Source organism: Tachysurus vachellii, chromosome 20 (assembly GCF_030014155.1).
Source record: "Tachysurus vachellii isolate PV-2020 chromosome 20, HZAU_Pvac_v1, whole genome shotgun sequence".
Classification (NCBI taxonomy): Eukaryota; Metazoa; Chordata; class Actinopteri; order Siluriformes; family Bagridae; genus Tachysurus; species Tachysurus vachellii.
Window position 1 is genome coordinate 18,073,072 of NC_083479.1, and position 25,406 is coordinate 18,098,477.

The 25,406-nt window shown below is 38.6% G+C and overlaps 2 protein-coding genes across 3 annotated transcripts in view; both read right to left on the minus strand.

Moving 5' to 3' along the window:
• Positions 1 to 5,690: 5,690 nt before the first annotated feature.
• mat2aa (methionine adenosyltransferase 2Aa) lies at positions 5,691 to 12,994 on the minus strand. The gene is made up of 9 exons (XM_060895762.1): positions 12,777 to 12,994; positions 10,658 to 10,735; positions 10,392 to 10,514; positions 9,950 to 10,062; positions 9,610 to 9,753; positions 8,997 to 9,215; positions 8,720 to 8,902; positions 8,493 to 8,626; positions 5,691 to 7,812 (listed from the first exon to the last, which is right to left on the minus strand). Exons 1-9 carry the CDS (start codon positions 12,853 to 12,855, stop codon positions 7,710 to 7,712), a joined length of 1,176 nt encoding a protein of 391 aa, XP_060751745.1. The 5' UTR covers positions 12,856 to 12,994; the 3' UTR covers positions 5,691 to 7,709.
• A 6,442-nt stretch (positions 12,995 to 19,436) lies between these two features.
• The window catches only part of LOC132863464 (inositol polyphosphate 5-phosphatase K), a 25,301-nt gene continuing 19,331 nt past the window's right edge, over positions 19,437 to 25,406 (minus strand). For both annotated transcript variants that reach the window (XM_060896279.1, XM_060896281.1), the window contains exons 11-13: positions 25,129 to 25,194; positions 24,886 to 24,990; positions 19,437 to 22,926 (exon numbers count right to left, since the gene is read on the minus strand). In XM_060896279.1, coding sequence (XP_060752262.1) covers positions 22,516 to 22,926; positions 24,886 to 24,990; positions 25,129 to 25,194 — 582 coding nt within the window. In that variant the 3' untranslated portion in view covers positions 19,437 to 22,515. The remainder of the gene's footprint in view (positions 22,927 to 24,885; positions 24,991 to 25,128; positions 25,195 to 25,406) is intronic.

Genomic DNA, 25,406 nt, shown 5'->3' on the forward strand with positions numbered 1-25,406 from the left:
CGTATGACTGAACATCGTGGTTGTGAGAGGATCTTGAGTGTACGCAAGGCACTATAGCGGTTAGTATTATTAAAAACACTGTACCAAGCTTACAACAGGTACTATGAGTTTTGGTTACTGGATACAGCACAGATTCACAACACTTTAATATGTTTTCATTGCTTTGGTTTCAAAATGTTAGATTGGAACAACCGATAAAATGCAAGACAATAAAAAAATCTGAGTAAAAATTTTACATTACCTCTGTTGACATGCCTAGATAGTGATGTTGACTCATTAATCCTATCATGGAAAAATGGCGGAAATACAGTTGAGGTCATATGTCTACAAACACCTCGCAAAATCTGTTCCTAAATTTAAAAGATAAGACATCATTTAAAAAAGCATTTTATGTTTTATTTAATTTTGCCCTGAATACGTTATTTAACATAATAGATGTTACACCCAGGGAGGCACGGTGGCTTAGTGGTTAGAACGTTCGTCTCACACCTCCAGGGTTGGGGTTCGATTCCCGCCTCCGCATCGTGTGTGTGGAGTTTGCATGTTCTCCCCGTGCCTCGGGGGTTTCCTCCAGGTACTCCGGTTTCCTCCCCCGGTCCAAAGACATGCATGGTAGGTTGATTGGCATCTCTGGAAAATTGTCCGTAGTGTGTGATTGAGTGACTGAATGAGGGTGTGTGTGCCCTGCGATGGGTTGGCACACTGTCCAGGGTGTATCCTGCCTTGATGCCTGGTGACGCCTGAGATAGGCACAGGCTCCCCGTGACCCGAGGTAGTTCAGATAAGCGGTAGAAAATGAATGAATGTTACACCCATATAGTCCACAACACACGATAATAGCAGAATTTACACTAATAAACCTGTTCAAAAATTTACATTCACTTGATTCTTAATACTGTATGCTTTTACCTGGATGATCAAAGACTGTTTTTATGATTTGTAAAAGTTGTTCATGTTGTTTGTTCTGAGCAGTTAAACTGCCCACAGTTCTTTAGAAAAAATCCTCCAGATCCTACAACTTCTTTGCTTTTCACACTGAGGACAACGAGGGACTCGTACATAACAACTATTACACATGTGAACATTCACTGATTCTCAAAAATGCAACACACTACATTGAGTGCTGGGGCCGTAAACTTTAGATCATCTGAACAGGATGATAGCAGGGCATTGCATTTTGTAACACAACATACCCATTCTTCAACTATGACGTAAACAGAACCATATGTACAGTACATATCAAACTAGCACAAATTTTTAAACTTATCAAATAATTTCATCAATATCCTGAATTATTTTGGTTGTTTTAACCTTTGATTTTGACACAAAACTTAAATCATGTAGTAGCAGAAACTGTGATCATAAGCATTTAAATGGTGTTTATACGCCCCTGATAGTACACATTTTAAATTGTGCATTTTATTCCATTTTGAAGAGCCAGTAATAAGAAAACTTTCCTTTTGCAGTCATCTCTACACATTTAGACCGATAAAAAAAACAAGGTTGTCTTTATTTCTGCCAAATTTCAAGCCAAAATTCACAATATTTCTGTAAATGCAGATGCCTAAACATGTCTTCCCAGATTAAATGTATTTTTTATTCTTACATATTTTATCTTAGCTTGAGACCTTTTCTGTAAATTTAAAAAAAAAAAGCAAACAATACAATTACTTAATGTATAATTAATTTATTGACAAAAATGTCTCATGGAGAGCAAAACATTTGTGAGACTGAGCTTCATAGAAAATGTTTAAAGTTAGGGGTCTAAGCACCAGGTGGGAAAAGCTTGACAGAGGGCTGAAGGGCAGTAAATACAAATCTGTAAAAGTACAGAACGCAATCTAAACTGCTTGTTCATAAATAACTAAAATGCTTAGGATCCATAGATATCTCTAATATGTTCAGAGAATGCAAACCAATTTAAGTTCAGTAGCATTTAATTTTTTTTGCTGATTTTAAAGATTTTTTTTTACTATACCATACTATTAATGAAACAGATATGAAGTTATGAAATCGTAGACTGACCGGATTCATTACTGTGAACATGAATTGATGTTGGATGCCATTAACAAATGAATTCATTCATTCTTTGTCACTGTGTGGTTAAATCAAACTCCATTTTTTCCCCCCATCACACCAAGCTATAAGGTACTGAGATGTAACATAGAAAACCAAACACATGGCTAAGATTCAGTACCGCTCGTGTCATCTGACAAAACCATTTATAGGAATCAACATAACTCATAGAAAGTGTGTGTCATGTGTAACATCTAAAATAGAAGCCCTCAGCTGGGGTTCTCCGGTCTCTGGGTACCCTGACACTCCCTTTCATGTCCTATAGGTCACGGTAAAACAACACCATACGGAGGAAGCATGTGGTTACGAGAGGATCTTAGGTGTAAGCGAAGGCACTATAGAAGTTATTATTATCACCTACTCAGTGCCAGGCTTATAACATGTAACTGAATCTTGGGCATCTAATACATCACAGATCCAGCTTCTTAACCATATAGATAAACAGGATTTAAATGTGTTAAATGTTAAATCAGTATATAATTGTGCTTAAGACTTAATATGTATTTAGACAATTTAGCCTGAAGAATCAGTTGAACTTAAGAATCACATAATGGCACAAAATTGTACACCACTACAAATGTATAACATCTAGAGTCATTTTGCCTGAAAGTCTACCTTCTTTGGTGCAGGCAGCCTACATATTGTGCTCTGTTGGTCATTATAACATGTCGTGTCATTCTGCAGAAGGATGTGACCTCAGATGTAGTTGTGACAGCAGAATCCCAGTGATGACTGGTGGAAAACCTGATGGAGGGCTGAAGTCTCTCTCTCTCTCTCTGGTCTCAGTGGAATAATTAAAATGATATGGGGCAAACTATTTATAAAGGCTTGACAATGAAGCAATACACATTGTTCACCAGTGCATGTCCTTCTGTGTAATTTGTAGGGGTGGACAAAGACCAGAGAATTTATACTGATGTGATGAATTTAACTCACGTATTTAACTAATGAAATCACATTTATTTCATATTTTGATATGAAATTAATTACTTAGCCTAAGTAAAAAAAAAAAGCAACAACTAGCAGCCATTTTGCCTGAAGACATCATTTAGTATCTATAACTTTACAATATTCACCCTTAGTTAGAATTTGTTTTGCTGCCTTAGCAATTACAGTATGACAGCTATAATTAATTATCTTACTTATTTAGTACACAATCATTCATTTAGGTTTAGTAAATGTCAGGGATCAAAATTAGGCTATGAGTTTGTTTATATCCTGGAAAAACAGAACCAAATAAATTCACTAGAAACAGACTTCTGGTTTAGGCCACACCCACTTTGTGTTCAGATCTAATACAGACACGAATCTATAAAGCACTTAACAGATTCTAACACTGACTGTCCAAATAGAAATACACAATTTATTTATCATTATTAGGGGCCCAAGCAAAGGCTGCGCTTAAAGCACTGCTCAGACCGCTAATCTTTTTTTTTCCCCCCATATATTTATAATGCTGCTTAATTGATTCTAGTTTTGAGAAACCCCAAAATCCTTTGAGTTTAATCAAGTATTCAAGCTGTATAGGTTCGTCATCACTGGAAATATCATTTCATCATTTAACCAACACTATTAAGGACAAAATATCCGATCAAAAGGATCATCTTGTACTGCAGAAACTAACCTAAGTGTCATGATGATCTAGTCACAATTTACCTACAAACAATCTGCATATTTGCATATTGTTCCAAGATCACATGCGAAACCTGACAGAAGGTTAAATCAAGTTTCCATACATTATTCCCTTCACAGCATAAACAGCCCAGACTTGTTTCTTCTCATGTCTTACTGAGAACATATGCAGACACAACTTGTTTTGCATGTTAATTATAACTCGCAGCGAGTTTCCCCACATATCTTAGTGAGAAACAAACCTTAAGAGCCAAACTTCAGACACCAAAAATGTCTTGGTTGATTTATGAAATCTAAAGACTACTTTTAAGTTTTGCTCACTTAAAATACTTCTAAAGAGTTGTTTGTTGCCTTTGTTTTTTGGTATCATGCCTCACTTTAGGTTAATTCCTTAAAAATAAATAAGAAAATACTTGTGGGCACCGTTATAGGGAACCAATCTGCCACAAGCGTGAGAGTTGTTACTACCCCAAAATCCATTACTTATCTAGAACAGTAGTTTTGCATTGATTGCACATTCTAAAGGTTACTCTGTACTTGCTCTAACATGTCAGGCTGACTTTAAATTTGAGGGACAAAGAGGTTTGGTTACATTAAATCACACCACAGATCAATCACTGATTAATTTCCTGTAACGGCGCTACATAAAGCAAGCACTCAATTTTAAATTGTAAATATTTATATCAGTAAGGTGTATTTTAAATAAAGACATTTCATAATACTATATTACCTGTATATTTTTTTCAAATAATTATTCATTTGGCTCTTCTAAATGACAGCTCCAGAGAAGTCTTGATTTTAAAAAGAGGGTTTAAGGATGTTTGTTTCAGGACTCTCCCTTTATTACTCAACAAATTAGTGAGGCATTTAGTGAGATTTTCATTCCAGCCAAATTGTGTAAGTAACGTACACAGCTTCATTAATCATTAGGAGATATGGGGCATGTCTCTACATGCTTACATTTATAGTTACAGTTCTATAGGAAGTTAGTTTTATGTTGGGACTTCTTGTGATTTCAACAGCTAACACCAAATGATATGGAACTCCGGGATAAAAATACACAGCCCTTATTTTTATATAGGAGGGTCACAAACATACACACTTCCCACATACTCTTCACCTGATGGCTAAAAAGCATATTCCAAAAAAAAAAGTCTTAAAAACGCACAATTTCTCACTGCAATAATAAACTGCTCATTCATACAAGGTCGAGGAAGTTCATTTATTTACATGTTATACCGATCAGCCATAAAATTAAAACCACCAGCTTTATATTATGTACTTTCCCTTTCTGCTGCCAGAACAGCTTGGAACCATCAAGACCTGTAATGGACTCCTCAAGAAAGCTGTTTTCCTGTTGGATCTGGCACCAAAACATTAGCAGCATATCCATGGGACACCCAAATATTCCACATGATGTACAATTAATTGTGATTCAACAAACGGATCTGTGTTCTGATGCCCACAGTTGGCACCTTATTGAGCCTTGGGTAAAATGACCCAGACACCGGTTGTCCTTCCTTTGCCCACACCATAAGACCTGTTTGGGAAAAGCTCCAGCCCAATAATCAAACCATCAAAAGTTGTTCAGATCCTGATGCTTGCCCATTTTTCTAGCTCCCCGCACATCAACTTTGATAACTGACTTTTCCCTTGCTCCTTATTATATACCATCTTTTGACAGATGCCATTGTAACAAGAATCAACATTATGCACTTCACCCACCAGCGGTGTTAATGCTTTGGCTGATCAGTGTATATACACTAATACGATTTAATTGTGCGTGTTACAACGTACAACCACATATTTTATACTCAATGCCTTAAAGTAATTTGAAACACGTTATGGACCCAACATCCTGCAAATACCTGTATATCCGCAGCTTGTCATGGTAAAGCAGAAACCAAGCAAGTACGGAAACCTGAGCTTGTAGATCTTAACCAGGTATAGAATATGACTCAAAGAACGATGAACTCAGGACATAAGGGCAGAAGTTTTATTTGGAATCAGGATACAATGTCAGGTGCAAGGAGGATTTTGGAATTGCAAAAGGTAAAAACATCAAAGGGAGAAAGTATGGTGGAAAGAAATGGGGAAAAAGGCAAGAGGGAGTGGGGCAGGAAGGGAAGAAGAGGGGGGGAAAGGCACTTTTGCTCTTCCAGTAGCCAGTCTGTGCATCAATGGCTGGCGTTTAAAATAATAAATGAAAAAACTAACATGTAAAAGACTCGCTATCGAGCAGAGCAATGTAAACAAGGCCAGTTTCTCTGTACAACACTGGCCAAACTCTTGCTTCTGTCTCGGTTGCAGAGCAGATCCAATATGTAAAAATACGTGCGCGTATGGTCGGTCTCTCTTAAATATGCCGTTAATTGGGTAAAATTAAAAACAGGCAATAATGGTCACAGCCTCAAGAGACACCCAGCATCAGAGCCTCAAAGCTTTTAGGTCCCTTTGAACCCTGGACACAACCTCTTTCAGCTCCTCCCTTCTACAGAACTTTGTTTACCAAAAATGCCAGACACAGAAACAGTTTCTATCCCCAGACAATCACCCTGATTAACAACTCTCCATAATTATATTCCCTGTACTACATTATCAGAACTGTCAATCACCACATCAGTACATGTTACACACACTATTGTTGCTGTATATTGTACAAAAGCATAATACTGCACAATAGTTATTTGCACTAACATGCACTCTTACACTTTATGTACATTACTGATCTGTCATATATTCTGTATTTCTATTTAATACACATACTGTCTATATTGTCTTACATTGTCTTGTCTAGTCCAAGCTAAATGTATAGTGTATTTATGTCTACTTTTCGCAAACAGCTGGAAAAAAATTCCTTGTGTGCGTCACACTTGGCCAAAGAAATGGATTCTGATTCGATGCGCTGTGGATGACATCACTGTGCTAATTCTGAGGACATCACTAAATAACACGACTTAATTCTGATGACCCTGTGCAACTCAATGGGCACACAGCTACACTGCTGCTCAGGATAACTTAATATTTTACGTACAAAAGGAATCCAACTTGCCAGGGCTCTAGAGGCTCCCTGAAAGCAGGGCTTGAAACCAGTGGCATTCGATCAGTGAAGGCAACCCACCCGCTGCAGCAAGGAAGCTCGGCTTCTCTGTAACTACGCCGGCTATCGAGCATGCGCGTGGGGGGGGGGAATGCAGAGTCTTCACCACGGACAGATGGAAAAGAAAAAAAGAAAAAAAAAAAAAGATACTGAGAAAATTTAATCTATATAAATAATTTACTGAGAAATAAATTGTAGAAAAGGGGTGGAGCTAAGAATCACAGCCCTGCAGTTCCACAGTTGGTAGCAGCTTCTGGTTTCTCTGTAACACACCAGAATACATATGGCCTGCAAGGACTGAGATGTCAGCAACAGACATCTGGAAAAACTGTTTCATCTAATAAAAATATATACCTTCTCCAATCAAAACAGGCCTATAGTTATACTTTTGCTCTACCATACTTGATTCCACACACCGGCAGCATTCAGATTATTAAACATTCCTCTGATCCCAAGGTTTTGAATCGTTCAAGTGATTAAAATGCATTGAAAAAAGGTCATGCTGGCATAAGTGGTACCGGTAGAAAAGGTCAAAAAGGAAAAAAATAAATAAATAAGAGGTTTGATTGGCTTCAGTGCTTTGTGTGGCAATGCATAGCAATCTGCATACAAATAATCAACTTGTGCCATCATTAACTTCAGTAGGATGCAGGACAGGAGCATGAGGGAGGAAGGAGTTTAGAGGACAGGGAAAAAATAAAAGAAAAAGATAAAAATGGCGACGATCGAAATTGTTGTAAAGGTGCAAGCTAAAAGAAGGACGCATTTCTTTCTTTTCAAGACTTCTTGATTCAGAAGGATGGGGATTAGGGTCAAGAATGAGGTTACACCATTCTCCTCAAAGCAGCAAGGTTTTTCTGTAGTGTACACCTGCTAACTGAAAGGAGAAGCTGTTACAGGTTTAATAGTGGAGCTTTTTAGGCACCTCCCAAGTGAAAGAGTCACGGCCGAAGTGGCCGTACACGGCGGTGCGCTGGTAGATCGGCTTCTTCAGGTCCAGATCTCTGGAAGTACACAGGAGAATGTGGTGAAAACATGGAAGAAGAATAAAACACTGCAAACTTGAGGGGGGGGGGGGGGGGGGGAAGAAAAAAAAAAAAAAAAAAAAAATAAAAAACCAACACTATGCAATTTGTTTAGAGCATGCGAGTGGTTTGTAAGCAATTAGAGCATGCGAGTGGTTTGAGTGCTGATAATTCCACTGTTGTGGAGAACACCTTACACGCCACCTCTTGTTCAGATTCTACCACTCAGCACTGCTCGCTCTACCCAAAATGCACTGTGACATTCTTGTTTTGAAAAACTGAAATACACACGTAGACAAAATTGATGGTACACTTCCATTAAAGAAAGAAAAACCCACAATAGTCACTGAAATTACCAATTTATTATTACTTGTCAGTTTTACTTTCTTTAATAGAAGGGTACCAACAAATTTGTCCACGTGTGTAAATAATAGCTCGACGGTTATGCCTTTCAAGCGACACATCTTTACAACAGCGTTCTCTTAGACTAAGCAATTGAATGGAACACACAAACACTTTCTGTACACTGGAGCATGTAGAAATAAAGGATTGCTGGCTACGGCCCTTTTTCCTGCTGCAGCCGATGTCGTTTTAAAGCCACGGGTGATCCAAAAGTCAACCGGCGCTCATCAGGACACAATCTCACAAGCCTACATTACCTGACGATGACGCCAGGGCGGAGGTCAAAGTTCTTCTGCACAATTTCAAGTAGCTCCTTCTCACTCTTCTCAGAGGTACCGTAGTGGAAAATGGAAACAGAAAGCGGATGGGCCACACCAATGGCATACGACAGCTACAGGTAAATAAACAGCAATATTAACGGAAATCCAATTAAAATGGAGCTATATACTGTACTTCTGTGAAAGGTCTTTGTTAAAATCCTCACCTGCACAAGGACGCGTTTGCAAAGTCCTGCCTTCACCAGAGATTTGGCAACCCAGCGAGCAGCATAGGCAGCAGAGCGGTCCACTTTAGTGTAGTCTTTTCCAGAAAACGCACCGCCACCGTGAGCACCCCAGCCTCCGTACGTGTCTACGATGATCTTGCGTCCAGTCAGACCAGCGTCACCCTGCACCACGATTAAAATAGAAATCCAAGTAAAGGAATAAATGCCACATCCAACCCTCTCACAGGTAAAACAAGGCTTTGAGATCTGTACTCACCTGTGGTCCTCCGATGACAAAGCGGCCGCTGGGCTGCAGGTGGTAGATGGTGTCATCATCCAGGTAACGACTGGGCACCACTGTCTTCACAACCTTCTCCTTCAGGGCATCACGCATCTCATCCAGGCCCACGTCCTCATTGTGCTGCACAGACACTACCACTGTGTGCACGCGCAAGGGGACCATGGTGCCACGATCCTGACGATACTGTACTGTCACCTATACAAGACAAAGAGCTCGAGTTCAACAACCAGGGCTGATTCGAAATGAATTGCTACGACAAAGCTGAGGTGAGTGTGTGACAACTCACAACTACACATTAGTAAACTCGCTTGTAAAGAAAAAGATATTCTGAAACATTTCTTTAAAACCATTAATATCTGGCTTAAGTATACAAGTATTCTTTGCATCCAGGAAAATAATTTTACTTAAATTTTTAAATAATTCATGCTTGAGAGACAGACAGAGAGAGAAAAACTTTGCGCCATCTTTTTTCTTGCTGAACAGTTTCCAAAAATTGACTGAATTTTTGATGCATACCTCTAGCTGAAATCTACCAGGCAGGCAATATGTACATAAACTACATTTAAAACGTTGCAGTCAAAAACCTCACCTGCGTTTTGGAGTCCGGCCTCAGCCACGGCAGAGAGCCGTTGCGCCGCAGCTCAGACAATTTAGCGTTCAGCTTGTGTGCCAGGATGATGGTCAGGGGCATACACTCTTCAGTCTCATCGGTGGCATAGCCAAACATCAGACCCTGGAAAGCATAAAGCACGTTTAACACCACAACGACTCTAATGTTCTTCTTATGTTGTGCTGATGCACCGTCTTTACACCATCCTGTGCTCCATGTTTAAAGAATACTGTGATTACAGGTGGTGTACCATTGTTTAGAGCAGGGGCATATAACTACATCAGCAAAGGTTGGTGTGTGTTCATTTTATCACGCTCACCTGGTCTCCTGCACCAATGTCTTCCTCGTTGCGGTCCAGGTGGACACCCTGGGCAATGTCTGGGGATTGCTGCTCCAAAGCCACAAGGACATTGCAGGTTTTATAGTCGAACCCTGATCAAAAGAAGCATAACGTTGAGTCATAGAACAAGAACAGCAAGAATCCCAAAACAACTAACACCTGCCCCACACACACCCCTAAACACTCCCGATTACATTTAATGAAGTCAGTCAGCATAAAATAGTGTGTAAGCATCATGCTAAGTAATAATCTGATTCACATATCAAATATAAAATGAACCACATGAAACATGACAAAACCTACAAACCTACGCTAAGATTACACCAGAGGCGCAAAACTAATTAAAAATCATGGCACTTATAAGCATAAGCATAGCATGGCATGTGCTAGTTGCAGAACTGGTTTCATGATACGTTCTCACCTTTGGAGGAGTCGTCATAGCCGATCTGCTTGATGGTTTCTCTAACAACCTTCTGGTAGTCGACGTTGGCATGAGAGGTGATCTCGCCCGCAAGCAAGATCATTCCAGTTTTAGCTACAGTTTCTGTAGAGATTACAGCAAAATGGTAAGAAAGGGGGGAAAACAATACAGGGAAACAAACCTAAAAGATTATAAAAATGAGAATCTAACAGAGATTGTAAATGATCCTCTGTTTCAGTTATGATACCTATGGTTATAACACTCACCACATGCAACCTTAGCGTTGGGGTCCTGCTTGAGATGAGCGTCCAACACGGCATCACTGATCTGGTCACAAATCTTATCTAATAAACAAACAAATGTAATGAATTTACACCAAAGGGGTAAAACATTAATATGATAGAAATATGATTAACAAAAAGAGAATTTCTGACTCATGACACGAACGAGCACAGCTTCAGACAAGAATTTTGACTGAACACATTCCTCCCCGAAGATCACAGCAGCACGCTGCCGCAAAATAAGCTAAGAGTAACAAGTCCCTCATGTCACAGAAGTAGCTAAAAAAATTCCCATTTAGCACAACATCAAGGGGATAATTCATGACGATCCCTGCAGCAATTCTACTTTTGCAGCACTGCGATCTGCTTGCTATCGATCCTGGACATGAATTCCTGAATGATGGCTTATTTAACAGGTAGGCTGTGTTTGAGTTGGGTAACAACTCTGCAGCCTTTGTGGGGAACCTATATTTAGAGCAGATGTAAGCCGTCTTAATCAGCTGTAACATGGCCAGGACTCCAGGCACCTGTGCATCGTCCGGTACTGCTCTGCTTCACGCGCTTATGCACTACATAGGGTACGCAAAGAGAGGCTGCAGCCGATATAGGGCTCTTGTACAACTACAAGCAGGAGCATTTTCTTCTACTGGCACAAAGTTTAAAAAAAACAAACAAACAAAAAAAAAACTGATTGCAATATTTAAAATCATATGTGCTACGAATTCAGCCTAAAAATGTTCATTAAACACTAAGGATTTTTTCCCTCCAAGGCAGGGGTTGCCAGTTTGGACTTGTGTACACGTAGAGCCAAACCCCTATATGAAAGAGATTGAAAGAAGAATGGAGATAATATTTAGATTATTTCCACATAGCTCAGCAGAAAATGAAAGCAAATTCGTTTCCCGAAATCCATTATGAAGTAGAGACGCCCTGGGGTTTTATCTATACCTCAGTGTTTATGTACACTCAGCCCAACCCAATATTTAACACTACATATGATTTATATACACTATGATTTCATCACACATGGCTACTTTAAACAGAATTCAGTGCACCCCTGCCATGTGGAGACGATCACAAAGTGATCACAACCTCACAATCACGAACACATTTCCCCATTTAGTGCTTTACATGAACATTATATTCCACTTAAAAGGTCATAACTTTCCTTTGGTTGCCAAACGGTAGGAGTGACAAACTAAACTTAAAGACGACCAATCTGGCAACTCGGATGCAGGCTGACGCAACAGCGCAAACACGTGGGGAAATAAATGCATACAATGACGCGGATTTAGTAGTCCTACTAAAATGAATTACTTACTTATTCTGATATTAAATCTTTAATCATTTGTATTTTCTTTAACACAGTCAGAGAAGCAAACATGTTCATTTACAAACAGTCTTCAAAAAAAAAGGAGGCTGTAAGGATGTGTAGAGAATATAAATGTATAGATATATATATATAAAGCTGTATCAACAAGTTATATGTAAACAATATTTATTTAAATAAATAATTGGGGGAATAAACAATAAAAATCGAGCATCTTTCTGGCCACATGTCCTCCAGCCGTATGCTTTATTTCTCCATCACTTCACAGTAATTGCTTTAGCTTCTCAAACATGACCAATAAAATACATTTGAGCAGGAATTAACCCTTATGACCACGTTCACACACACACACACGTTTTTATTATATATTTGGCCTGAAACTCTCACTTTCTTTGACTCGGCCCTGATCCCCACGGCGGCGTTAAGATTACGGACACCGGCGAATAAACCGAATATTAACACGTTTAATATGGAAAACTTTCGGTATTTTATATGTACGGGTTGTAGAATCTAACGCTAAAAGCCTGTGCGCAGTTAGTCAGTTATACACGTGTATGTTTATAACACAAATAAATCGTATAAAGAAGAAAAATAAACCTGAAGTACCGGGACCTATTGTGTGCTAACATGCTAACAGCGCGAGCGTATTGCGCGAGCGCATTGCGCCTCGTCCCCTCAGTCATGGTTCGTCACCTTCTCGTCTGTAAACTGTATTTATTTCCTACATATTTGACTGTATTTACAATAAAAAATACACTAGTCAGATATACATACCAGGGTGTCCTTCACCGACCGACTCAGAAGTGAACAGAAAGCAATCTTCATCAATGAAAGAATTTTCGTGCCCGTTCATGTTTTCGGTGAATACACGTGTAAATGCAGCCTATAAGCGAAACTGAGAGCTGTCAAGTTTGTTTGTTTATCCCTAAAAATCGAGAACGCTGTTAAAGTCAAACACGCCGGCTATGTAGATTCAACACAAAACGAATGCAGCGGTTAACGACGGTCGCTTATATTCTACGTGTGTGGTACAAACACTCGACTCTGATTGGTTTAAACAGACGTCAATCATTTCGCAACCAGCCAATCACGTTTAAGTTTAGGATTTAACGGCGTCCACCCAGAGATGCAAATAGTTAAATGATAGTTTTCATGTCTGATGCTTATTTCACAACAGTTTTCTTCTTTCTTAACCTAAATAAATGCTTAAGCAAAATTTTAATGTGGTATTTTCTCAGGGTACTCAAGTGAATTGGTTTGTTCTGTTAGATTTACTACCAAAATAATGTCTGGCCTTATATGAAAAAGAGGGAACACTAACTTTTATTGGTTGTTTACATTAACTAAGCACAACAACGTTAAATGTACTTATTAGATCATTAATTCAATTCAATTAAAATTTATTTGTATAGCGCTTTTTACAACTGACATCGTCTCAAAGCAGCTTTACAGAATAGACATAGAACAAAAGGTTAATATAAATAATAATATAAAGATTAATATAACACAAAATTCAAGATCAATATTAGATCTATTTAAATGTGTTTGTACTTATCCCTAATGAACAAGTCTGAGGTGATTCAGGTGGCTGTGGTGAGGAGGAAAAACTCCCTTTAATGATAAAGGAAGAAACCTTGAGATGAACCAGACTCAAAGGGGAACCTCATCCTCATATGGGTGACACTGGAGGGTGTGATTATAAATATACAGTCTGATAAATGTTGTATTGATGAGGAGATTGTTGTCATCAAAGACCACATGGAGTTCACATCTAATCTTTAGTATAGCAGAGTCCAACTGGAGTCCAGCTGGAGCTGGTACATCTCTAGATGCCTCAGGATCCTCACAGAGTCACCCTCATCTCAGTGGAGGTCCAAAAACTTCATGGCACGGAAGACATTCGGAGCTGGTACAATTTCTGGATTAATATATTTGTTATCAAAGCAACTGTTACCGTTTTTCCTTAAAATGTCATGATTGAAAACATAATTTATATCCTAAACGTAAGTTTGCACTATTTACTGTACAGTTAGCATGTGATGCTTACTTTGTTTGCCAGTCTGAAATGGCAGTAGATTAGCAGGTCAACTAAAATAGAAATTAGCATCACACACACACACACACACACACACACACACACACACACACACACACACACACACACACACACACACACAGCTTGAGACTGTCTTTTGCACTGTACTATTTGTATATCAACTTATCACAAATTGTAATATTATAAGAATATGCATCTGTACGACATTATCACTTTATTATTAAAGCAATGAAAATTGTGTGCTTTCTTGTTGATATTACAAACCACATTTATTTTTGTTGTATTAACTTTAAAAGGCAGGAAAAAGAGAGAGAGGCTGGTGATACTGTTTAATGTTTGTGCAGAGCAAAGTGACTTTCCTTAACACGTGTAGTTAGGCATTATTTATTTTAGCTATTAGTGAGTCATTTATTTTATTATAGTTGTCAAGCTGAGAAACCCAGACAAGACAAAAATAAGAATATACTCTCTCTCTCTCTCTCTCTCTCTCTCTCTCTCTCTCTCTCTTGCATCACATACCTGGCAAGCCTAGAAAAAAACACAGTTCAAAGCCTGTTCAGCAGCACATTCATAAAGTGAGTATCACTGAAACAATGATAACAATGTAAGCAAAGTCTTCTTTCGTTTCTCACTTAATCAATGATAACAATATAAGCAAAGTCTTCTTTCGTTTCTCTCTTTTGTGGCAGGTCTTTGTGGATTTTGGATGAGCTAGATTTTTATCACACAGTTCTTGGAATCGATTCCTAGCTCCAGTGCATAAATAAAGTCTTGGCAAATCAATCACATTTGTGGTGAGAGGTTTAAAATAAACTTTCATTAAGACATGTAACTGCAACACAGCTGTTACTGTAACTCCAGTCTGATTCATAAAAATGTCTTCAGTTACTGTAAGTGATGTTTTGTAATTTGGCAACAGGCCTCATATGTTGTAACATGGAAAACACTTTTTCATGAAGTCAGTAATTAGCACATTTCTTTTAAAAGTAAGAATTTGGTGAAAGACAAGTACAAAAACATGTTTTCCTTATGCAAGAAATGTTTACTGTCTGAAGTTAGGTTCTGTTTTTCATTGTAGGTTTGCACTCAGTATCATAAAATCTAAGTATGCAGATCACAGACCATAACATTCTTGCAGGCCGATCTGATGTTGTTTGGCATGTGGATTGTTTCTGTTTCACTACTACACACAGTGAATGCTGGTGTTTGGTTTATTAATGGTGGAAGTTAAAAAAAAAAGTAACTTTTACTCATCATTCTAGTGAAGGAATCAAAAAGCATAATATTCGGTGAAACTTTGCAAAAATAAGACAGAATTAAGACAGAATTTGGTGAAACTTTGCAAAATAATTATTTCACCCTACATTTAGGGTGAAATAATTATTTTGCAAAGTTTCACCAAATTCTGTCTTAAGATACACAAGGTTCTATCTTGGTATTTTTTTAACTTCCACCATTAATAAACCAAACACCAGGATTCACTGTGTGTAGTAGTGAAACAGAAACAATCCACATGCCAAACAACATCAGATCGGCCTGCAAGAATGTTAAGGTCTGTGATCTGCATACTTAGATTTTATGATACTGAGTGCAAACCTACAATGAAAAACAGAACCTAACTTCAGACAGTAAACATTTCTTGCATAAGGAAAACATGTTTTTGTACTTGTCTTTCACCAAATTCTTACTTTCAAGGTTCTATCTGAATCTTTATCTATCTGAATATTATGTTTTCTTTACTTGGGAAAAAAACAGCTTTTTAATAAAGCAACTGCCTTGAAAATATCACCTAACAATGAGTTCTACACTGTTCAGATAGATGGTCCTAGATCTTTCTTTACATTACATTTACATTTAAGACAATGTTATCTGCATTGTCTTCTGTCTTATTAGCGAAATATCACTCACATTAGTAATAACCACTTTACTACTGCTAGTCACCACTTTACTACTGCAACTCAGATTTGTCACAGGTCAACTGTAGGTCTACTGCAGGTCAACTGCAGTATTATTATTATTATTAATAACAATAATAATAATAATAATAATAATAATAATAATAATAATAATATTTCTATTACTATTGCTATTGTCACCTTCCTCATAACCCATTTTCCAGTGTTTTGTGTGGTACATGTTTTTGTGTGATACATGCTCCTTTATTCATATATTTCCACTCCCACACTCAGTTGCACATACAGTTACACACACACACACATACCCAAATCGTACTGGCTGTATTTGTATTTTGCATCTAATTTCTCTTCTGTAAATATTGTAATTGTCTGTTTGCATAATAAATTAAAAAAAAAAAAAAAGATTTGTCACAGGTCACCGGTGCAGGATTTTAGATTCTCAGCAGTAGGATTTAACAGTAGCCAGTTATAGTTTCTCCCTTATAACATATAACCAAATCCTTTTCTCTCTTTTTTAGTTTCAAAATTCATCACGTGGACTTCATGTGTTATGATTTGACAAACAAAACGCTTTCTTAAGTTTAATTATTTCATCAAAAAGTGCGTTTGTTGTATTGATTGTAACATTTTGTGAGAAAAAGCTTTACAAAGGTCATTGAAAAGGTGCAGTCATGCGGGCATGTATGAGGCTCTCAGCATTCAGCTCAGCTCAGAGCTGGCTGTGTCCTTAAGCAGCTTTACAGGCAGCCTGTCACATGATCTTTACTGGCATCCAATCATCTTCACACGGGACTCATATATACAGAGTAGACGAGTAAACTCATGTTAAGTCAGATACCCTCATGGGATTGTTTCAACTCCACCTATGCAAACTTGCAAGCAATAGAGCCTCAGAGCAACACCTCTGGGAGAAACAAGAATACAAAACACACACACACACACACACATACACACACACGATAGTGTAAATACAAAGCACGAGGAAGATATTAGGAGTTATACTTGTATCATTCTATTCAATGCAAGTCTATTAAACAAACCTGAACATTACGTATCTAAAGGCAGAATTGTTCAATCTTTTCAAAATAATCATTTCATCCTACATTTAGGTGAAAAGGAACAATTAACACAATGTTTCCCATCACCCAAATGTACTCGATCATGCAAATAAAACCTGCTTTTTTGTTTTAGTAAGTCTCCAGGCTTCGTGATTGCTTCGCTAGAATGATGAGTAAAATAAGTTGTTCCACCATTAATAAAACAAACACACAACTTTAGATACATTTCCAACTTGCTCAAAGTGTTGATCGTCTAAATATATAAATGTAGAAACACTAACAGTCAAGATTAACTGAAATCCATTGTTAATGACATGTTTTTGAATAGGGGACATGTTTTAATAGTTATTCGCTATAAGGCTAAAAGATTGGACACCTGACCATCACAGACTTACGTCGGTCTTCTCCAAACTGTTATAGTATTACAATTTCTCTTCACTGGATCTAAGCAGCCGAACCACTGAATTGGATAAAACGCTTTTATAGCCGAATGAACACAAATCTCCACAGCCGCGCTCTAAAATCTAGTGGAAAGCCTTCACAGAAGAGTGGAGCACATTATAGCACTAAATGGGGAATAAATCTGGAATAATACATATATCCATTGGGGTTAATAATTCACTATTCAGTTAAAAGCGTATCCAAATTCACCACCAACATATTACACGTACAGATTTGTTTTCCTTCCATCTGCTTCAGTCGGGGGTTGCCAGAGTGGACCATTAATCAGCATAATAGGTTTGTTCCTGATGGAACTCTCCCACATTTAACTTCCCCATAATCATATAATCTGTATAGACTTATATTCATGTTGAATTCATGGAAGAAATGTACAGAAAACATTTGAGATTTCTGAAAATGACAATAGACAATGGATACCAGATATGGGTCTATTATATACATGTGAAATAAAGGAAAAATAAAGGGGTAAGTCTGATGGCTCTCCAATACAAACTCTTTCTCAATACATCACATGCTTATAGCATCAGCAGTACCAGATTTAAGTTAACAAAAGAACATTTGTAATATTTCAATCAGAAATATTAACATAATTTGGTGAAATGCCACAGCCTCATTAGAAATATAGACTTTAATGCTCGGTTTATGTATCGTAGCATTATGTATTACACTGGATTTGCAGAAAAGCAGCACGCTGTGGAAGAAATGCTATGCCAAGATTAAACACTGTCTTTATTGTTATATCTGGCTGCTTTACAAACGGCAACCAACTACTGGGGATTAGTGTCGACGAGAACACACTAAAGCGTAAGACCTGCCACATACTTTTCCTTTAGTTTTTTTCACAAATACCAAGACACATGAAAAAATGATGCAAATTAACCTAGCCTGCTAATCTCACCGTTGCTAGCTTGATTATCTTACGTCTAGATTTATCTACAATAATGATCCATATAGAGTAGCACATGTAGCAAAGATTCTATAAAGGATCATTCAGAGGGTTTTAAACATTCTATTCAGTGGTATTGTATTGTAATTGAACGTGAAGTTAAAGTCAAGTGCAAAAAAGAACCAAAAAAATTCTGATCAGAAAATACTAACATTTTGTGTGTTTTAGTGGCTACTGAAAATCTGATGTTGAGTTCATCTTGATTGAATTCTGGAGCGGATTTCAGAAAACCTCATTTTACCTATTCCGCTGTATTCTTTAGAGAAGTGTTTCATTCAATGACTAGAGGTGCTTCCTGATTTGTGCAGAAAGATTAGTCCCTATAGGGTGGATAAGCGAGATACAGTCTGCTGCAAAAATATTGGAACAGCAACCCTGAAATTTGGGTTCATTTTGGGATCAAATTGGCTTGCATGGCATTGTCATGTTTGCAGTCTTCTACACGTGATCTACAGATCTTTGAGACATGAATATCGTGCATATCGAGAAACATAAAAAAAATGTCACAGAACACTTTATCAGTCGTGGTTTGCTTCTTTGCCACTGGCTGCTTTCACTTTGTGTTTTAGGTATAGATAATTAACATTCCTTGATTATCTCCAATGACAACGTTACCTAACAATATACAAAATACAGATAGACACATGATACACTAATACTTAGAGGTTGCAAGTGAGGCCTCACTTGCAATAATTAGCATGTGACCTTCAACACTGTCTGAGATTTATCTTGTAAGGAAGTTCATCAACATGTTAGTCTGGTTTCACTTTGATTCCTGGGTTCGACAACCTCCTTATAGTGATGCAGTGGAATTTTATCGTTGCTTCATCTTTATGTTTAACAATAAAAATACCCCGTTATAGAGCTAATAGTTCACAGGAACAATGAGGGAACCTGAACGTTACATTTGACATGTTTATAAATAAAAAAGCAGTCTTTTCAGATATTCATTTTTTTTTTTTATTTTGCACAATAAATGCAGAAACGTTTGCCGTCTGTCACATGACTTTTATGTGACTTGCAGGAAGCGAAATGGTCAGAAAGGGGACAGCTACACGTCATGAAAACCAGAATATCGCTTAGTCACTGCAAATAATAAGACAGGTGTGCACCAGTATTCTACAGCCATTTCACAATTATATTCATTTGCTTGTTTGTGTTCGGGTCTGGCTGTAGAGAGATGCTAGCATAAAGTGCAAAAGTTTGCACCCCCATGTTTCAAGGCTAACAACTGGAAAATAATAAGAATCAAAAATAGATATAATTTATCATCGCATCCTGTTGTTCTTGTTTTTTTTTTCAAGCAATGTGTTTACTGACTTTTTAAAGAAAATACTTATTTTGCTACATGTGATAATGTTGGCGTGTCTATAAATCTGTAAATCTATGCACTCACCTTTACTACTATTAGACATCAGTAAAAGCTGGATCCTGTTTATCCAGATTACACTCCCTGCTGAAACATCCAGCTTGGTCTGACTAGCTACCAAAACACAAGCTGACGTGATCAAACTGATAGACCAAATCAGCAGCTGGTGAATTGTTTTCATTATTACTATTTAAGTGTCTTAAGGTCTAAATACCTTAAGGGGTTATTTTATTAAAATTATGTCACATCAGTAGCATTTTCCAGCCAGGTCCACCAGGATGACCAGTGTTTTGGTAGCTGTATTTAACAATAAGGCTGGAGATACTATCAAGTATGGCTTTTGTCGTTGGGTTTTTTCTACACAAACAAAATGAATGTTCATTCAGACTCCCCAGCATTAGGTGGCTCGAAAACAAACAACGTGATATATATGCTGCATATGATCACAAGTCATGAGTAGATTTCTGAACAAGGATGAATAAAGCTCTCTCTCTCTCACACACACACACACGCACACACACACACAAACACATTACATTTACAAGCCTCAGGTTAGTATTTGCAGTGTTGCCGGTCCGTCCTCTGCACACACTACACAAGTAGATTTATGTGCATAGTAATGTAAAATAGAGCTCTCTCTCTCTCTCTCTCTCTCTCTCTCTGACTCTTGCTCTAGCCCCTGAAGACTCGGACAAGCCATTCGTATTAGTATCGGATTTTTTCCCTCTTGTCCATGCAGAGCTAGCCTTAGCCTGTCCAATCCACAGCACTGCTATCAAGAAAACAAACAGCGAAATCTACAACGGTGTCAGAAATTCACAGATGATATGCCCAGAAAAATTAGACCACAGCTCTATAAAAACATCAAATGATTCTATGAGACACCGATAACACCGGTCTATCTATAACCGAAACACTTTGCTATAAAGCTACACCATGCACAGTCATGATATCTTTGTTGATTATGATCTAAAATAAAGCATCGGCTGTGAGCGTTTGAGTTCAGTCGATTTCTATTCCTTTTATGCTTCATGCTTTATGCACTTATATGAGTGAAAAAGACAGAGATATATAGAGACGGCGTGAGCTCATGCCTCAAATGCTGACCAGAAATTTATATAGATTGAAATGGAGTGGAGCTATGGCCTGTGTATATCTTGGCAAGTCTTGTGCAGTTCATAGTTTGGCAAAAGCACCTCATCTCATAAATTCTGATTACATAATCAATGCTAAACTGATGAGGTTGACAGAAAAGTTCACTACCAGAGGAAACAGCGTTAATACAGTAACCCAAATCCCACTAGTACGTTCAATGATTATTATGTTATTAATGTATTTCAGTAAAGAAAGATTTGCATTACAGACAATTTTTCAGGTTATACAGAGGCTCTATCTGTCAAGAATACAGAGGCTTTTAGCCTTTATTAAAACAGAAGCTTTCAGAAGAACTGTGGCAGGATCTTAACCTGACAACATTCACAGATATTTGGATGAAGTTCTTGAGGTCACTGATGAATTTTTAAAGGAAAAGGGTGCTTGTGCCAAATAATGACCGTTGCATCATTTTTGAAGGCATCTTTGCTTTACAGCATAAATTGACATATGTCCAAGACTTTTACTGAATGTATTAGATATAATATAACCATCCATTTTCAGTAGCATGTATACTACTGTGTCAAGGGGAGCCTGAAATCTAGGAAGGCAAAACATGGGGGACATCCTGGACGACATCCATCACACACTAATTCACATACTACAGACAATTCAAAGATGCTAATCAAGCTATGATGACTTTGAACTGAGAGAGGAAACTTGAGTACCCTGAGGAAACTCATGAAGCTCAGGGAGAACGTGCACACTCTGTGCACACAGGGCAGGGAACAAATCAAACCTCCAACCCCAGAGGCAATAATGCTACTCAGCCATTGTATATATATATATATATATAATATAATGCTAATGATCTCTGTACAAACTAATGCAAGCAATTTACTCCAAACTGTCTGTTTTCTCATGCAGAGATGAACTCTTTAGCTCACATGCTGTAGGGAGAACGTGGTAATGTTTGACACACAGAACCGAATGTATGTTGATTCTTCAAGTTAGCACATATTTAAAGATAAACAGCCTTTATACACCAACTGCCACTTTGCGAATGTTGTAAAACAATTTGCCAAGATAAACATGGACCCGACACACTGTCCCTCGGCTACAACGTGACATTAGTAATGCTGGTCACTGCTAGCTGCTTAGTTTAACATTGAGATTGTCTGAAGTGAGGATGCTAACACTAGCTCAGTAATTAGCAAAATAGTTAACTAGCTAAAGAAACATATACAATCGATGGTATATGATAGTTAGAGCAGATGAGTTTGATTCTCAACAGCTAACTAGCTAATAAACTTTGTGATATGTTGGCTTTCATCATAAATGTCTGGCAGTGGTCTCCAGACATTAGCAAAGATATCAAGCTAGCTACCTATTCATAGTCAAAAAGCTCACGAGCACAGCAGATTATGATGAGAAGAGAAGAAGGCCCAGTAGCAAGGCTCGAACCGGCACTGATTTGAAGAGACAAATGTGCAGTAACAGACTGCAGTGTGACACAGCAACAGGTCAGAGCTACGTCTAAAAAAAAACACGACTCTCACACATTGTAGCTGTTATGTATTAGCGTTCTACAAGTCTTGGACAGCAGATGTGTGGTCATCGGTTAGAGTCCCCGCTTTTGGCAGGGGTCTGGCCCTGAGGTGCTCTGTGTTCCCCTAGGATTGCGGCAACCAGTGCTTCTGGGACGCTGATGCCATTGGCAGGGCTCAGAGGACTAATAGAAGGTGACTCGGGGGAAAACAGACGCTCTTTCTTGGTGTTCGCGGCCTGCCGGGGTGAAACAGGAGAGTCTCTGGGTTTCAAACTGAGGGACTGCAGAGCAGGTACGGCCGGGCTGCGACTGCGATGGTGCCGCTGCTGCCGTTTATTGGAGCGTGTCCTGGGACTCGGGCTGCGTGAGTTGGAAGCCAGCAGGACCAGAGTGCTGTCGTCCTCGGAGCTTGCGTCCGAACTATCCGAGTGGGACGGACACGGCGGGGCAGGAGGGGAACAGACAGGTAACTGAACCTGAAGGAGAGTGAGTGGAGCAGAACGGAGAAAGAAGGTTGGAGAGAGGGAAGACAAAATGAAAGGAGGGGGATAACAAACAGTATCACTATGGAGCGAATATAAAAAAGAGAGTCAATATAGTCTCACATTCAGGGGTGGAAAGTGTATGTGACTGTTTATAATCTGTAATTACTTTTCATCATATTATAGAAGAGAGAGAGAGAGAGAGAGAGAGAGAGAGAGAATAAGAAACTATAAAGGGTGTTCCTCTATAAAGACAAAAACACCTCTTGTAAAATGATTTTAACCTAAGAGCTTTTAACCTCTTCTCAGATTTTAGCCACGCCCCTGTTTACAACTTACTGCTGTGATTGGACAGTGACTGCATTTACTGTGACTGCAGTGACTGTGTGTCACAAATACAACACAATAAAATGGAATTAAAATGCAACGGAACGTTCGATAATAATGAACAATAATGACATGAAGTCAGCGTTTATCTTATGATGACGTTTTTCTCTCGAGGTATCAGAGCAACAAAATTTTACTTTTCAGTATAATACATTTTCTAAACATCTTCACTAATAAAAAACAAATCCTGATTATCACTGGTGTGATTGCTTTTCACTGTGGAGTCTAATAAAATAGCTAACTGGAAGCACGGCGGTGTAGTGACTAACTTGGGTTATGGTCTGCTTTTGTTTTAGACGTTATAGACACTTAAATATAAATAATCATGTTCAGCACCAGCCCAATTATAGCCTATAAACAAAACTGTCTGTCTGTATATCTGAGTTTATATTTATATATTCAAATACTTTTTTTGTGGAACTGTTCATCCTTATGTAAAAAAAAAACCCCACAATACAGACACAAATGAAACTAGATTGGTAAAGTTCGTCGCGACAAACTTTGATGTTGGCTTTGACGAGGCAAGTATTCACAAAGGCCGGTGCTTTTTGGAGGCGAGTGGACATAAGGGTCAGTGTTACTTTTGGAGGCAAGTGGACATAAAGATAGGGTGCCAAAACATTTGGAGGCAAGTGGAGACGAGCAGGTGACGTCATCCGAATACTCCTGAGGAAGTTCCCCTCATTGGGCTGAGTGTTTTGATATGTCACATGTTCATGTTGTGCTAATTTTTGATTTTCATGTGACATCACCTGATGTCACGTGACGTCATCAGAATACCCACGAGGCAGTTCCCCTCATTGTGTTGAGTGTTTTGATATATCACATGCCCATGTTGTGCAAATTTTTTTATTTTCAAGTGACATCACGTGACGTCACGTGACGTCATCAGAATACACGTGAGGAAGTTCCCCTCATTGTTCTGAGTGTTTTGATATGTCACATGTCCATGTGGTAAAAAGTTTTTTGATTTTGCATATTTTGGGGGTGGGGCTGCGGGACAACCGAAAGGCCAGTCGGTACACCAATGTAAAAGTTTGTTCAGAGTATCACCCTAAAGGAGCTGGCCGAGTTTGGTGTAGATAGTTCGAAAGCTTGCCGAGTTATAAACCTCCAAAGTTTGAGACCCAGTACCTGAAGTATCGGTACTCGGATCACTTATAAAAGTAATAGCGACAAACTTCAGACCAGGATCTACAACATATCTGAATTTGGTGCATGTGGCTCGAAAGCTCTAGGCTGCATTAAATTTTATACATTTTTGTCTAAGCTTAAATAGGAAAACAGAATGTTGGCTTCTACAAAGCCAACATAACTAATCTCTCAAGCCCAAGTAAACAGCTTACTGTATGATATTTTCTGTGCTGAACCGGGGGAGGAAACCGGAGTACCCGGAGGAAACCCCCGAGGCACAGGGAGAACATGCAAACTCCACACACACAAGGCGGAGGCGGGAATCGAACACCCAACCCTGGAGGTGTGAGGCGAACGTGCTAACCACTAAGCCACCGTGCCCCCCTAGCACGGAACTAAATGACAGTAAATGTGACTTGTACATGTGTTTACCTGGAACGGCTCTGTAATTCCCACAATGCTGTTCATGTTGTGACTGTAATAACCCAGCACGTATTCTCCTGCATCTCTAGGCAAATCCTCTTCGGGAAAAGTCACCTGGAACCAAAAGGAAAACTTGTCTACACGCAGCAGATACTGGCACTGGTTTGGCCATAGTAAGGGCTTTAGCGTAAGCTCACACACTAAGCAGATTGTCTGAGTGCTTTTCAGTCTTAATGTGCCCTTTTTTATTACCTGAGTGGAATGGTCTGTTTTGGCCCAGACATAGGCTGCATAGTCCTTGTGGTGTTTGAAACCCACCTGACAGAAAGGAGGTCACAGAGGACATATATTATTAAAACAGCATCTAAAACACACATCATGATATTTGCAATAGTGCAACGTTGAATCCGAGGTTGTCTCTGCGTTTAGGGGAAGATGACACTCTGCTTGGTGGTTTGTTTGCTGTTGTTTTTTTTCTGTTAGCTCAGATTTCAACTTCTGACATTAAATAAGGAACACTGCAGTGTCAT